At 48.8% G+C, this 14157-nt stretch overlaps 1 protein-coding gene across 2 annotated transcripts in view; it reads right to left on the reverse strand.

The window, feature by feature from the left end:
* Nucleotides 1-271: 271 nt before the first annotated feature.
* The window catches only part of SETD3 (SET domain containing 3, actin histidine methyltransferase), an 80191-nt gene continuing 66305 nt past the window's right edge, over nucleotides 272-14157 (reverse strand). The window contains exons 9-13 of one of the 2 annotated variants that reach the window (XM_047862225.1): nucleotides 11201-11275; nucleotides 10051-10217; nucleotides 9099-9184; nucleotides 2533-2693; nucleotides 272-1615 (exon numbers count right to left, since the gene is read on the reverse strand). In XM_047862225.1, the coding sequence (XP_047718181.1) occupies nucleotides 1148-1615; nucleotides 2533-2693; nucleotides 9099-9184; nucleotides 10051-10217; nucleotides 11201-11275 (957 nt within the window). In that variant the 3' untranslated portion in view covers nucleotides 272-1147. Of the gene's footprint in view, nucleotides 1616-2532; nucleotides 2694-9098; nucleotides 9185-10050; nucleotides 10218-11200; nucleotides 11276-14157 lie in introns of those variants that run through there. The other variant, XR_007152901.1, reaches the window with a different exon arrangement.

Here is a 14157-nt window from a genome sequence, read left to right on the forward strand (position 1 = left end):
GCCAGTGGCCTTCGGGGGACGCTAGCCTGAGCCTTCACCTCCCCCACAACCTCAAGCACTCCTTTGCCTGTGTCCAGCTCAGCCCCTCACAGGCTGCAGAGGGGCTGACCTCAGGCCTCCCGCGCGACCCTGGGTCCCCGGGACAAGCAGAGCACTGGACATCGGGCGCCGGGCAGCTTCCCAACAGCTCCGCGGATAAAGCAGGATGGTTTGCATCAGAGCTCAGTCCGAAGGGCCTGTCCCACTCCAAGGAAAGGAAGAGACAAAAGTATTAATCATGTTTTCCTTTTAATAAGGCTTTTTACTCAAAAGTGTAGCTTTGAAAATCTCTAGCTTGTGAAAACCGAAGAGCCGGGGAGCCGCCTCGCTGTGCACACGGCCCCGGAGAGCTGAGGCCCCGCCGCCGCCACAGACCCTCCGTGACCGACGCGGGAAATCAAACGCACCACGTTAAAATCAGAGCCAACATTTAAAATGAGGAGGAGGATGCATGTCCTACGGTGATTCAAGGAGAGGGGGCAAGTTCTTCATACGGTAAAACCAAACACAAAAGGTAAACCAATCTTTAGAAATCACTAGGGCTGTGTGTGGTGTGTGTGTGTGTATTTATATAATTAGGATTATCACCAACATTTAAAACTATTAAAAATAAGGTTGCCACCTTAACCTTTCTTTCAGTACCGGGGTGTTATTTTAGGGAAAAAAAAAAAAGATGTCGCCCCGAACCTCGAGCTGCCAAACCTGGAGCCCGGCCTGCGCTGAGCACCCGGAGTGCGTCACCCCGTCCTGCTGGCAGGGGGGCAGAGAGGCTGCCGCCGCGGCTGGCAGGGGGCCGGGCCCACCAGAGCACGGCTGACGGCCGACCCGCGTGCGGCCCCGGGAAGAAAACACGGGTGCCCACAGTGGGGCTACAGGGGCTGCCAAAGCACCCCTTGCCCGGTCTGCCGTCGAGGCCCCGCAACCTGTTTGTTTTGCCCAGAAGCAAGATGGCTATCTTAATCAAAAAGGGAAGCTAGATTTTTTTTAAATAACTTAAAAAAAAATCATTTTTATATAAAGCAGCAAAAACATATTTTCCTCTCTGCGGAAAGAAAAAACGTGAACAAGGGAGCACGGCGATGCAACTGGACGGTCCATGAACTCCCGCTCAGCTCAGCTCGGTGCAGACGGCACCTCCGCGGGGCTGCTGCTCCCTGGCGCCCTCCGTGCCGTCTGCACAAGATTCTTTGGTGCCCTCGGCCGCTCTTCGGCTTTCCTCCCGATTTAAATTTTCCTTCTCCGCCCCGGTCCCGTTGGGGATAGAGTTCTCGCCGTTCACGAGCCCGTTCTCCACGGCCTTCGCCCCGCCCACGGCCTCGGCCAGGGTGAGGGCCTCGTGGGCGCCGGCCTCCTCCTCCAGGCTCCTCAAGGCCAAGGGCAGCCTGGCGCCCCCCGTGCCGCTCTCCTCGCACCGGGGCAGCGGGGCCCCCGCCTCCATCTGCTTGCGGTAGTACTTCCGGTTGGCGGCCGCGCTCTTCACCGCTTTCTCCAAAATCTCCTTTTCTCCTAAGCGCAGCTTGATGGCCATTGTTGCGCGCACAGAAAGGCTGTGGTTTTTCAAGAAGGCCTTGTCTTCCTGGCCAACGAAAAAGAGCGAGATTAATTCTGAGAAGTCTAAATCGGCAAAAGCGTGGCGACAGAAGGCAGGTCAGTTGCTGCCAGGGATGGGGGCACGAGGGAGGTGTTAGGGGTGACAGAAGGTTCTGGAACTTGACTGTGGTGGTGGCTGCAGGATTTGTGGGCTTCTAGCAGAACGTCCACGTTAGAAGTGTGGATTGTATTGTATTGTATTGTATTGTATTGTATTTATTTATTTATTTATTTATTTTTAACATTTATTTATTTTTGAGACAACGCGACACACAGAGCATGAGCCGCAGAGGGACAGACAGAGGGAGATACAGAATCCGAGGCGGGCTCCAGGCTCCGAGCTGTCAGCAGAGAGCCCGACATGGGGCTCGAACCCACGAACCACGAGATCATGACCTGAGCCAAAGTCGGACGCTTAACCGACTGAGCCACCCAGGCGCCCCGATTTTATTGTATTTAAATTCCACCCTGGTAAAATGACCCTAAGATGAAAACGGTGAGCCTAAATCTCATGCCTGCTGCACCACATGTGACAGCGAGCTCGGCCGATTTTAGGAGGTGTTGTCTGTCCTGTGCACTGATGGCCCAGTGGGCTTGGCAGCTGGTTGGGTGAATGTGAAATTAGGGACGCGAAGGTTAGCTTTAAAAGCACAAATGAAAACTCAGAATGACAGAAGAGTGGTGAAAAAATTTTTCAAATCTGTCTTATCAACAGTGCCTCAATGCGATTCTTCTGGCAGGTATACATACGGTAAGTAGAAAAACCTTAGTAAGCTGAGTGACAAAGATCAGATGCCCAATGATCTTGCTAAAGAAAGTAATTGACATTTAGGAAGGAATCTCTCATCAGAAACCCTTAACAACACGACACAGCTCAACTCCTCATCTACTCGATCTAATTACCTCAATGGTTGTTTTGTAGGTTTTTAAAAGAAGCGAGGCTCGATCTTCAAGAAATGTCCAAAGCTTGACCTCATTGTCCCAGCTAACGGGATACTCGGAATTACCCAAGGTGAAGATTCTGTCTATAGCATTATCTCCCAGCAAATGTTCTTTCAATTCTTCTGCAAGAAACACAAACAGCCATCTGTTAGGGAAGAAACAGCACGGCTTCTCGGCTTCTCATTTAACAAGCAACCCACCTTGGAAAATATCTTCCCCGATGACATCGTCCTCCTGTGGCTGAAAGCTCTCCCTGGTGGAGGGGGCGGGGCCGGGCCATGCTAGGCTCTCCAGGGTGAGTCAGGGCTAGGTTCGGGAGGGGTGTGTGTGTGTGTTGGGGGGGGGGGGGTCCTCCTGATCTGGAGTCCGGACCAAGCCTTGGGGCGGCACTGTCGCTCGTTTTTATGGGGGACGCCGAGAGCTTTTACACAGTCTCACGAGATACATTTTAAGGACAAACTCTAGGGACACGGCCCTCATGCTGACAATACCCTTCTCACAAACCGTGAGCTCAGTCACACCCACGGGGTCAAAACGACATTTAGGTTGACAATGTAAATAGCAAAAACGCGTTAAATAGGACAAGAATCCAGTGACCCTTCTCTGTGTCAGTCAGAACGACGCTCATGCCAGTAGTTGACCTGACAAAGCTGTTTACCTCCTAACACGCAAACCCCGAGCTGAAAGAAGCAAGAGAATGGACTATAAAAACCTTAGTTAATGAAAAATGTGCCTAGATCCCTCCCTTGTCAGGAATTAAATAGAAATTACAAGTAAACACAAGTGAACATCTCAATTACCTTCAAATATATGTAAGAGGAGGAAAGAATTCAGCAACTGCTCTGAGCATTTCATCTCCTGGCACATTATCTTCAAAAGACCCAAATATGCCCGTCCTAGTCACGCTCAAGAAATATCCCCGTACTTCTTATGTAATTATGAGCCAGTATCTCTTTCAGAGCAAAATGCCCCACAGCTGTCACTCTTTACAATTCAAATTGGAGAACTTCTGCTGCCAGCAAACTGAACTTTTATTAGTATTAGTTAGAGGAATTCAAAGGATAATATAGCAATTGTCTTGACATGACAAGTTGTCTTTCTAGGACTAAAGAGAAACTACAGAGAATCATCGGACCTAAGATGATTCAAGCAGTTTGGTTTTTTGGTTTTTTTGAAGAGAATAGAAGTTAATCGAACGTTCAAAAAAGAAATTTATGAAGTTGCATTTGTTAGCAAAAGGGCATGAGAAAATTCAGGATTTTTAGATTTTGGATCCTCCAGTTTATATTTTGGGTAAAGTGCTGACCGTTTAAGACGCGCTTCCTTGGTGGTAGGCGTTTCTTTTCGGAAGCTCCCCCCAGTCCTCAGGTCGCTAGTTTTGATTTGTTCCTACGCGCACGCACGTTCTGCCCTCCAAGCTGGCAAGCTGAGTGAGGGGCAGGAGCAGAGACTGGGGACTGCTGGCGACAGGACACCCCCAAGAGGGGACACACAACAGCGTCACCATGCGACCAAAGGCTTCAAGAGTAGGTTCCTCCCTATGCTTCCCTGCAGCCAACAAAGAACGCAGCCCTGACAGAGCCTCCGTGCCTTCCCCCAGCTACCACGGGAGTCACGTTAGGTCACCCCCGACAGCGACCGGTGCCCTTGCTGCTCAGCCTGCCTCCATGTCAACCGCGGGTTCCTCCAGACCCCTGGACGACTAGTGTCTCTTCCATGGATCATGTTCTGTGCACGCCAGCGGGAGCCACGTGGGATGCCCGGGGCGCAGGCCCTGCAGGGAGAAGAGCTGGTCCTGACTCGGGCCGCCGTCTGCCAGCTCAGGGCCACGTCACTCAATCCCTTGGAACCGGAGCTTCCACGTCAGTCAAGCGCGAAGCCCTACACCTCACAAGCCTGACGACAACTAACAGAATGTAGCATGGCGCCTGGCATACAGCAGGTGCTCACGCATTACAGGGATCAGCATCACTGTCATTTTTCTCAGTTATAAGTCTCCTTGGGATCGGAATGGTGACCTTCACCTTTATACCTCTTTACTGTACATGGGACAGGCCCATGGGAAACCCTTCACTGGTGTTCGCTAAACTGACTGATGAGCCACCACCAAAGGAAAACCTCACTGGAAGCTGGGCCTTCGACAGTGTGGCCGCTTCTGAGGGACAAGCTCCATCCACCACCCCCCACCCCCCACCTTGGGTCCTGTGGTTGGGTGTCGAAATCACGTGTTTGGGGCCTAAGTTTCTTCCACGTCTGTCCTGACGTCAAAGCCTGGACTGGGCATCCAGATGTGAAGACAGGGGGCCAAGGACAGCAGAGCCCAGCAGACCCCACCACCGCGGGCCACAATTCACCTCTGCGGACCAGACTGCCCTCTCCCCAGTGCCCGGACAGCCTTCTTCAGAGGAATGCTTGTTTGTTTGCTCAGTTAGGTGCTAACTCTCTCACTCACTTCTTCCTACCCAATCTGTTTTGCACGGGATTTGAGGTCGTTTACAACAGCAGACACACACACACTCACACGCGCACACACACTTGCAAATGAAACTTCAGGGAAGGAAATAAGAAAGAGTAGAGCAAAAATAAATGATATAGAAGCGAAAAAAGAACAGATCAACGAAACCAGAAGTTGGTTGTTTGAAAAAACAAATAAAATTGCAAACCACTAGCCAGACTTAGCCAAAATAAAAGAAAGGACCCAAGTAAGTGAAATCACAAATGAGAGAGAGAAGAAATAACAAACCAACACCTTAAGAGAAATACAATCTTAAGAGAGTATCATGAAAAACTATATGCCAACAAAGTGGGCAATTTGGAAGAAACGGATAAATTCCTAGAAATATACAGATTAGTGAAACTAAAACAGAAAGAAATAGAAAATTTGAACAGACCCATAACCAGCAAAGAAACTGGGTCAGTAATCAAAAAATCTCCCAACAAACAAGAGTCCAGGGCCAGACGGCTTCCCAGGCGAATTCTACCAAACGTGTAATGAGTTAATACCTATTTTTCTCAAACTATTCAAAAAATACAATAGGAAGGAAAACTTTCAAATTACAGAGGCCAGCATTACTGATACCTAAACCAGATAAAGGCACCACAAAAAAAAAGAACTACAGGCCAATATCCCTGATGAACTGGATGCAAAAATTCTTAATAAAATACTAGCAAACCGAATCCAACAGTTCACCCCGATCAAGTGGGATTTATTCCTGGGTTGCAGGGGCAGTTCCATATTTGCAAATCAATAACGTGATGCACTGCATTACTAGAAGAAAGGAGAAGAACCACATGACCCTCTCAACAGATGCAGGAAAAACACTGGCAAAGTGCAATGGCCATTCAGGATAAAAACCCTCAACAAAGCAGGTTAGAGGAACCCAATAAAGTCCATATATGAAAACCCCACAGCCAGTATCATCCTCAATGGGGAAGAACTGAGATCTTTTCCTCGGCAGTCTGGAAGACAACATGGATGTCCACTCTTGCCACTGCTCTTCCACAGAAGACTAGAAGTGCTAGCCTCAGCAATCAGACAACAAAAAGAAATAAAAGGCATCCAAATCAGCAAAGAAGAAGTAAAGCTTTCACTATTTTCAGATGACAGGATACTATATACAGAAAACCCAAAAGACTCCATTGAAAACTATTAGAACTGATGCACGAATTCAGTTAAGTTGCAGGATACAAAATCAATGTGCAGAAATCAGGTGGATTTTGATACTCCAATAATGAAGCAGCACGGTGAGAAATTGAGGAATTCATCCCATTCACAACTGCACCAAAAACAATAAGATGCTTAGGAATAAACCTAACCAAAGAGGTGAAAGGTCTGTACTCTGAAAACTATAAAAACACTGATGAAAGAAACTGAAGACGACACAAAGAAATGGAGAAACATTCCATGCTCATGGAATGAAAGAATAAATATCGTTAAAATGCCCATACCACCCAAAGCAATCCACACATTTCATGCAATCCCTATCAAAATACCAACAGCATTTTTCACAGAACTAGAACAAACAATCCCAAAATTCGTATGAAACCATAAAAGACCCCAAATAGCCAAAGTAATCTTGAAAAAGAAAAACAAAGCTGTAAGCATCATAATTCTGGACTTCAAATTATATTACAAAGCTGTATTGATCAAAACAGTACGGTACTCACACAAATATAGATACATAGATCCATGGAATAGACTAGAAAACCCAGAAATGAATCCACAACTATATGGTCAATTAGTCTTTGACAAAGCAGGAAAGGATATCCATGGGAAAAAACAAGTCTCTTCAACCAATGGTGCTGGGAAAACCGGGCAGCAACATGCCAAAGAATGAACCTGGACCATGTTCTTACACCATACGCAAAAATAAATTCAAAACGGGTGAAAGCCCTAACTGGGAGACCTGAAATCATCAAAGTCTGAGAGAACACAAGCAGTAGCCTCTTTGACATTGGCCATGGCAACTCCTTACTAGATATGTCTGCTGAGGCAAGGGAAATAAAAGCAAAAATAAACTATTGAGAATTCATAAAAATAAAAAGCTTCTGCAGAGCAAAGGAAACCATCAACAAAGCTAAAAAGCAACCTATGGAATGGGAGAAGATATTTGCAAATGATATATCTGATAAGGGTCAGTATCCAAAATCTATAAAGAACTTAAAAAACTCAACACCCAAAAAACAAACGATCCGATTAAGAAATGGGTAGAGAACGTGAACAGACATTTCTCCAAAGAAGACATCCAGGTGGCCAACAGACACATAAAAAGTTGCTCAACATCGCTCATCATCAGAGAAATAAATATCAAAACTACAATGAGAGATCACCTTGCGCCTGTTGAAATGGCTAAAATCAACAACACAGGAAATAACAGGTGTCAGTGAAGCTGCAGAGAAAGGGGAATTCTCACGCACTGTTGGTGGGAATGCAAATTGGCACAGCCACTCTGGAGGCCAGTATAGAGGTTCCTCAAGAAACAAAAAATAGACGTACCCTATGATCCAGCAATTGCACTACTAGGTATCTATCCAAAGAATACAAAAATACAGGGGCACCTGGATGGCTCGGTCAGCTGAGCGTCCAACTCTTGATTTTGGCTCAGGTCATCGTCTCACAGTCGGTCATGAGTTCAAGCCCCATGTCGGGCTCTGCACTGAGCATGGAGCCTGCCTGGGATTCTCTCTCTCTTGCTCATGCACACACATTCTCTTTCTCTCTCAAAAATAAATAAACAAACATTAAAAAGAAATTAAAAATACGACTTCAAAGGGATACATACACCCTGAGGTTTACAGCAGCACTATCAACAACAGGCAAATTATGGAGACAGCCCAAAAGCCCATCGACCGATGAATAGATAAAGATGTGGTGTACATATATATATCAGGATATTACTCAGCCACAAGAAAGAATGAAATCCTGGCATTTGCAATGATGTGGATGGAACTAGAATGTATTATGGTAAGTGAAGTCAGTCAGTCAGAGAAAGGCAAATATCCTATGATCTCACTCATATGTGGAATTAAACAACAAAACAAAGGGGAAAAGGTGTGTGTGCAGGGGGAACCAGAAAACACTCTTAACAATAGAGAACTAACAGGGTTGCTGGAGAGGAGGTGGGGGGGGGGATGGGCTAAATGGGGGATGGGCACTGAGGAAAGCACTTGTTGGGATGAGCACTGGGTGTTGCATGTACATGATGAATCACTGCATTCTACGCCCTTAACTAGTATTAAACCGCCGGTTAACTAACTGGAATTTAAATAAAAACTAAAAACAAAACAAACAAAAAGAGTAAAAGCGAAGCCTTAGGACCATGGGATTGGGCCTACTGGGGTGGGGGTGGGGGGACATTTTCAGACCAAACATGAAAACGCAAGCACAGTCAGTCAGGATAAGAAAGGCCAAACGTCTGAGCTTAAGCAAACATAAAAGTAGATGCTGAATACGTGCATTTAACTCTTTCTCTGCCTGAAGGGAGAGGCTGCGGACAAGAACATTTTGTGATGCAAACAGGGTCCTCTTCAGTGCTAACCTAACAGGATGCCTGACGTTAGGAAGCCTGCCAGCAATTTCACATCTCGAGAGCAGAGTCGGCCAGCCAGGGAGGTCCCGTGGCCCACGAATGCCACGCTGACCACATGACGTCGGGGGGACTCCCAGGCCCGGGCACGGTGCAGGGAATACGGCTGTCTGCAGAACGAGCACATCAAAAACTCCCCTCCGCAAACACAGAATTCTGATGCAGTTACAGGATCCCAGATGTTTCTTCTTCCAATGCAGTAGAGAATTAGTTGTTTATTACAAATGAATATTGACAACACATCAAGGACTTAATAAAACGTTTCCAGGGTAAAGCGGATCAACTTCTTTCTCCAATGTTGCCCTCCCCCCTCCCCCGAGAAAGCGCTCTAGTTTTAAACAATTTTATCTTGAATCTGCATCACTATGCTTTACACTTGATGCATTTTTTAAAAAGTCAACATCTTTTTTTTTTTTTTTTTTTCCTCCTGAAATGATTTACCTTCAGTCATGCAGAATACGCGGAGAAAAGCCAGGAGCTGGGCAGAGACGGGCGGCTCGGTAAAATGCAGCGCAAACACACTGGAACTGACAAAGGCAGAAGCATTAGTCGCCCTGCCCGGGCACCTGCTCTCAGCAACTGAGAGCCCTTCACTCCACACTCGGGGAGGGCGGCCGCCCTCGAGGGGCGCTGACCCGCGTGACTCATCCCGACCCCTCACCCGAACCGCGCAAATGTTGCTTTCAGTGCCTGCAAAGTGCAGAAGGTAGGGCCTCTCTCGGAGGATGGCAGTCACCGCCCCATCGGCAGTTTCTAAAAGCCTTAATCTCAGGGTGCGTGTGACAACTAAGAGAATTAAGTGTGCCCACGGTTCTTAAAAAATGTTAACAATAATTTATGTTGAGTTCACATTTTAATCATTAATCAAATATTGACAAGTTCAATAAAAAAAGGCCTGGTTAATCCATTTTCATTAAGAATGGTTCCTCCATTCCCGGGAGAATAATAAATCATAATTCTTGGCTTCTTTATCATTTTGCACCTCAAATGCGAGAAAATCTTCAAGAATTTAACCAGAAATTCTTGAAATCACTAGGGATCATGACTTCATTACAGAAACTAATGGTGGCAAAGAATTAAATGAAACAAATTGATCCGGGTCATTAACCTTTTCAAGGTGAAAGACACTAATGACCCACAGTATTTATTTAACTTAATGAGGAGTTCAGGCCGTGTCCCCTGGAAGGGACCATGAGCGCCCTCAACGACGCTGACGTTTATCTGAAAACGCCCGTAAGTCTCCACGCGTCCCAGTCTAAATCTGCTGTGCAGCAGGGATGCAGACGTGGGGACACACCACTCTAGAGAAGTTCTACTGACACACCAACGAAACACTGTGCAAGTGGAAATGCTTCTAGGCGCGCAGGGGAGAGCCGGGAGTCTCTGTACGTACGTGGGGATGCCGGCGCGGGCCAGGACCTCGGCCTTCATGGCGTAGAGTCGGTCACTCTTACTCACTCCCAGCTTTATTTTCACTCTGTCGTGTGAATTATTGTCAAAGAAAAAACCACTGTGGATCACAAACTCTGCATTTGACCGAGTGCCATAAAAAATGTAAATCTGAGATGCAGTAAAGAAAAAAATAAAGGGATATAAAAGAAATTTAACATCATTCTCAATACAGAGCAGGGCAAAGGATCAGTTCTCACATGTTCAACTGGACGTCACACTCCACACACAAAACAGCCCTCGCGTGATCACGTGTCTCTCCTGCAGCCCCAGCAAGGCGTGCAGTTCCCCCTTCCCCAAACCGGCTGAGATGGGCCAGGAAGGGCGTCTGCTCCCGCCACCGCGCGGGCCTGCCTGGTTCACAGAGGAGCCCCGGCCGGGGCGCGCACTGCCCCTTCTCCGTCCCCGGGACGGCGAGACCGGCCGGCACGTTATGACTGCACGTGGCAGTTCGTCACAGTCCCCCCGCCTCCTTCCACTGCAAGGGTCTCTTCTGGAACAAGAGTTTCAGGCCGTGTCCGTCAGAAACTCATTTCCAGTTCCTGTGGCAACTCTGCACCCCGCAGGGGGTCTCTAACTCTTCTGCGAGGGGAAGGGCCGACCGGCACTTCGTTAGACTCGCATTGCTCATTTCGCCTCAGCTGGGGCGTCAATGGTCAACGTCAGTTCTGCTTTCTGGGGGTAACTGCTCGGTCCTGAGACCGAGGGGTGGAAAGCAGGCATTCAGGGATGCATATTTTCAAACTCACCGAAAGGCTCACCCCTGCCCCCACCCAAATCATGAGATGAAATCTGCAGATTAAAGTGGAAAGACGTACGGTGCCCGAGTCCCTTGATTTTGCCACTTAAATAAATTGAAAATACGAGGTCAACTGTGCAAATAATTGCACTTAAATCTGTTTTCTCCGTGGACCCAAAGCACAGTACGTTTCTTACGGCTTCAGGTCTCGAGACGTACTCCCCAGACGGTCCTAAATCCAAATCCCTAACTTTGTGCCCGAGCTAAATCCCTTTTCAAACTTATCAACACAACACGAGTTCTGTGCCCACCGGCCGGCCCCCGGTCCGCGAGCCGGTGCGTGAGCGCCGCCCACCTGCTCTCCAGCCCGGAAGTCCTGCAGGGCCACACACTCGCATCGGTCGTCTTCCAGGTTGTAGCCGGTGGTGATCTAGGCGGGGTGGAGGGGGACAACTGTGAGCACGGAGGGGAGCGGTGCCCTCGCTCGCGAGGGTCTGGTTTGGCAGTCAGAAGACAGAAGGCAGCCGAAGGTACCTAAAAGGGCGCCTTCCGCACGCGCTACAGAACTGCAAACAACTTCTTGGTTATTGTAATCAGTTCTATTTACACCAGAAATTCTTACACAAGATTCCGCACGTGGAGTGAAGGAAGGACCTGACTCTTTGGAAAATACAGTGGACAGAGTGGCCCTCGTTGGTCTCAAGCACGGTCACCATTTGTCCCAAAGCGAGCCCCACAGACGGAAGCAGGGTCTCCTGGAGAGCACGAGCTGACTCCAAATGACTCCAAATACCGTTCCTCTCACCTCTGGCCACTAAGAAACTAACATGTGTCTTCCATCGGGTAAACAACCGGGGAAAAAGGAAAGCCTGTTTCTAAACTATGTACTTATTTTACTCTGAAATTAGAAAAATTGAAACTTTCAGATAAGCAAAGGGAAAATCAAATAACTTAGCTGTGGTCTATCTTTCTGCTGAGCGCTGTATGTAAGCATCTCTAAGGCCATTACAAGTAAGTACCCCAGACCGGGTCCCAGGCCAGAAACCCACATCTCATCACCCCCCCCAACCCCCCCCCGCCAAGTCTGTCCTGTCCTGGGGGGCCAGGCCACTTCACGTCCTGACACACAGGCCACAGAGGTGTTCTGGTGCCGCTACAGGCCAGCACTTGAACTCCTAAATTAGCCTTCGGGTCCTTGCCTTCCTCATCACTCCCTGGCATGGCTGAGGTCCTAACCATCGGCAGCTGGCTTCAGATTCCAGCACTGTCCCTCCCGCGTCCCTAGTGACACTACAGTGCCGGCCTCCTGTTTAAAACCTTTTGGTAGCGGGTGCCCGGGTGGCTCAGTCGGTTGAGCGTCCGACTTCGGCTCAGGTCATGAACTCGCGGTTTGTGGGTTTGAGCCCCACATCGGGCTCTGTGATGACAGCTCGAAGCCTAGAGCCTGCTTTGAAATCTGGGTCTCCCTCTCTCTCTGCTCTTCCCTGACTTGTGCTCTGTCTCTCTATATTTCAAAAATAAACAAACGTTAAAAAACATTAAAAAAACCCAAAAACCTTTTCGTGGCCATCCACCTTACCTACAGGCAGAAATCCAAATTCTTGAGCGAGGCCAGTTTACGGGGAGGCCCACGTCCCCCTGGGGCCCCTGACCTGCTACTCGCCTGCCACGCCCAGCCACTCTCCCATCTCCTTCATGTCTGGAGCTACCTTTCGCTCCCGTTTTGCCTGAGCCCTGGCTTCTTTGGGGACAGCGCCCCTCATCCTACCCAACCCTCCTGTACTCCCAGAGTCCCTGTACTGTCACCCTCCCACCCCACACCCACCCCCCGGAGCAGTCTGGAAGCTCCCGTGTCAACCGTGTCCCCCGACACTGTCTCTGACAGTACTCACTGATGCGTGAGCCACTGGGATAAGAACAGGGCCCCCAATTTACACGAAAAGCTCCTTATCGGAAGTCTGTCCTTTAGAGCGGCCCCCCAATCTCTTAGACGGTCTGTAATTATTCATTAATTCCTTTGATCTCTTCATTTTGTCCTAGAGAATCAAAGTTCAAGACCACCGCAAGTGCCACTTACTGAAAAAGGCATCAACAGCGTGGATCCAAAAACTGACTTCTGAGTCTAGGGAATAACATCTTCAGGACGGAGGGCCACGTGACGACAATCTTTGAACCCAGGACCCCCAGAACCCGTGGTTTATGAACCGCATCGTACTGCCACTCCGCAAAGACCAAGAGAAACACGAAAGCAACAAGAAATGAATGCAGCCAAGGGATCTGGCACATTTGCCCTCACAGAACAGGTTCCACACTTGGTAAGATCAGCTCTATGAGGTTCCTGCCCAAAGTCAAAGTCACTTTTCTGACCTCACACGGGATTCTGAGAAGCATGGAGTAGGAACTGCCCACAGACCCCCAGCCCTGGAAGTCTGCGGCTCCATGGTATGGTTGCACAGGGACCTGGCAGGAGCATCACACAGCAGGAGGGAAGTCAGGGAAGCAGGAGAGATGGATGGGGAAGGGCCAGCGATAAACCGAAATAAACAGGCAGAAATACGGGAGACAGATAACGGGACAGGCGGCGAGGCTCACAGAAGGGGGAGCGTGGCGATGCCACACAGGGGACCCAGGGCAGCCTTCCTTGAGGAAGTCTGTGAGTGGTCTTTGTAGACATCTGAGGAACATGTATTTCAGGCGGCGGGAAGAGCCCGTGCAAAGGCCCTGAGGTGGGCGTGTGCCGGTGTTTGAGGAAGCACAGGGGCCCAGACCTGTGTGTGGTGGGAGTACAACAGGGACGTGTGGAGCGGGGAGCCTTGTCTGCTACTTACAAAAACCCAGGCTTTCATTTTGAGACTGGAAAAAAAGCCGTGTGTAAACCTGAACGTTTTAGAGGTTTCAATACTCAAACAGACCTTGAGAGAGAGCCTCTCTCGCTTCTGCTTGAATTTCCCAAGGCCCTTCCATCCTGACCAGGAGAGGTACACGCTCAAATACAAGGGCTGCTTATTCCAACATGCTTCACCCACTGGAACGGACAAACCACTTGTTAGTGTTCTCCACACAAACGGAATAACCTCGAGAAAGGAACATTGCTGCTTACGTGAGTTCTGAACCAGTCGCCCAGAACTCAGAGCTACAGCATTTCTTCCAGTTCGACGTGGTGTCCCACGAACTCGTCTAAACCCGTGTCTCCGTGTGGCTAGGCAATCAGCTCACGCTTGCCACCACCTCAGGCCCGGGAACCCAGCCGGCCTTCTCTTTTCTCCCCCGTCTCCCTGCTGCTACCGCTTTGGAATTGCCGTCACGGGCTTG

Source organism: Prionailurus viverrinus, chromosome B3 (genome assembly GCF_022837055.1).
Source record: "Prionailurus viverrinus isolate Anna chromosome B3, UM_Priviv_1.0, whole genome shotgun sequence".
Taxonomy (NCBI): domain Eukaryota; kingdom Metazoa; phylum Chordata; class Mammalia; order Carnivora; family Felidae; genus Prionailurus; species Prionailurus viverrinus.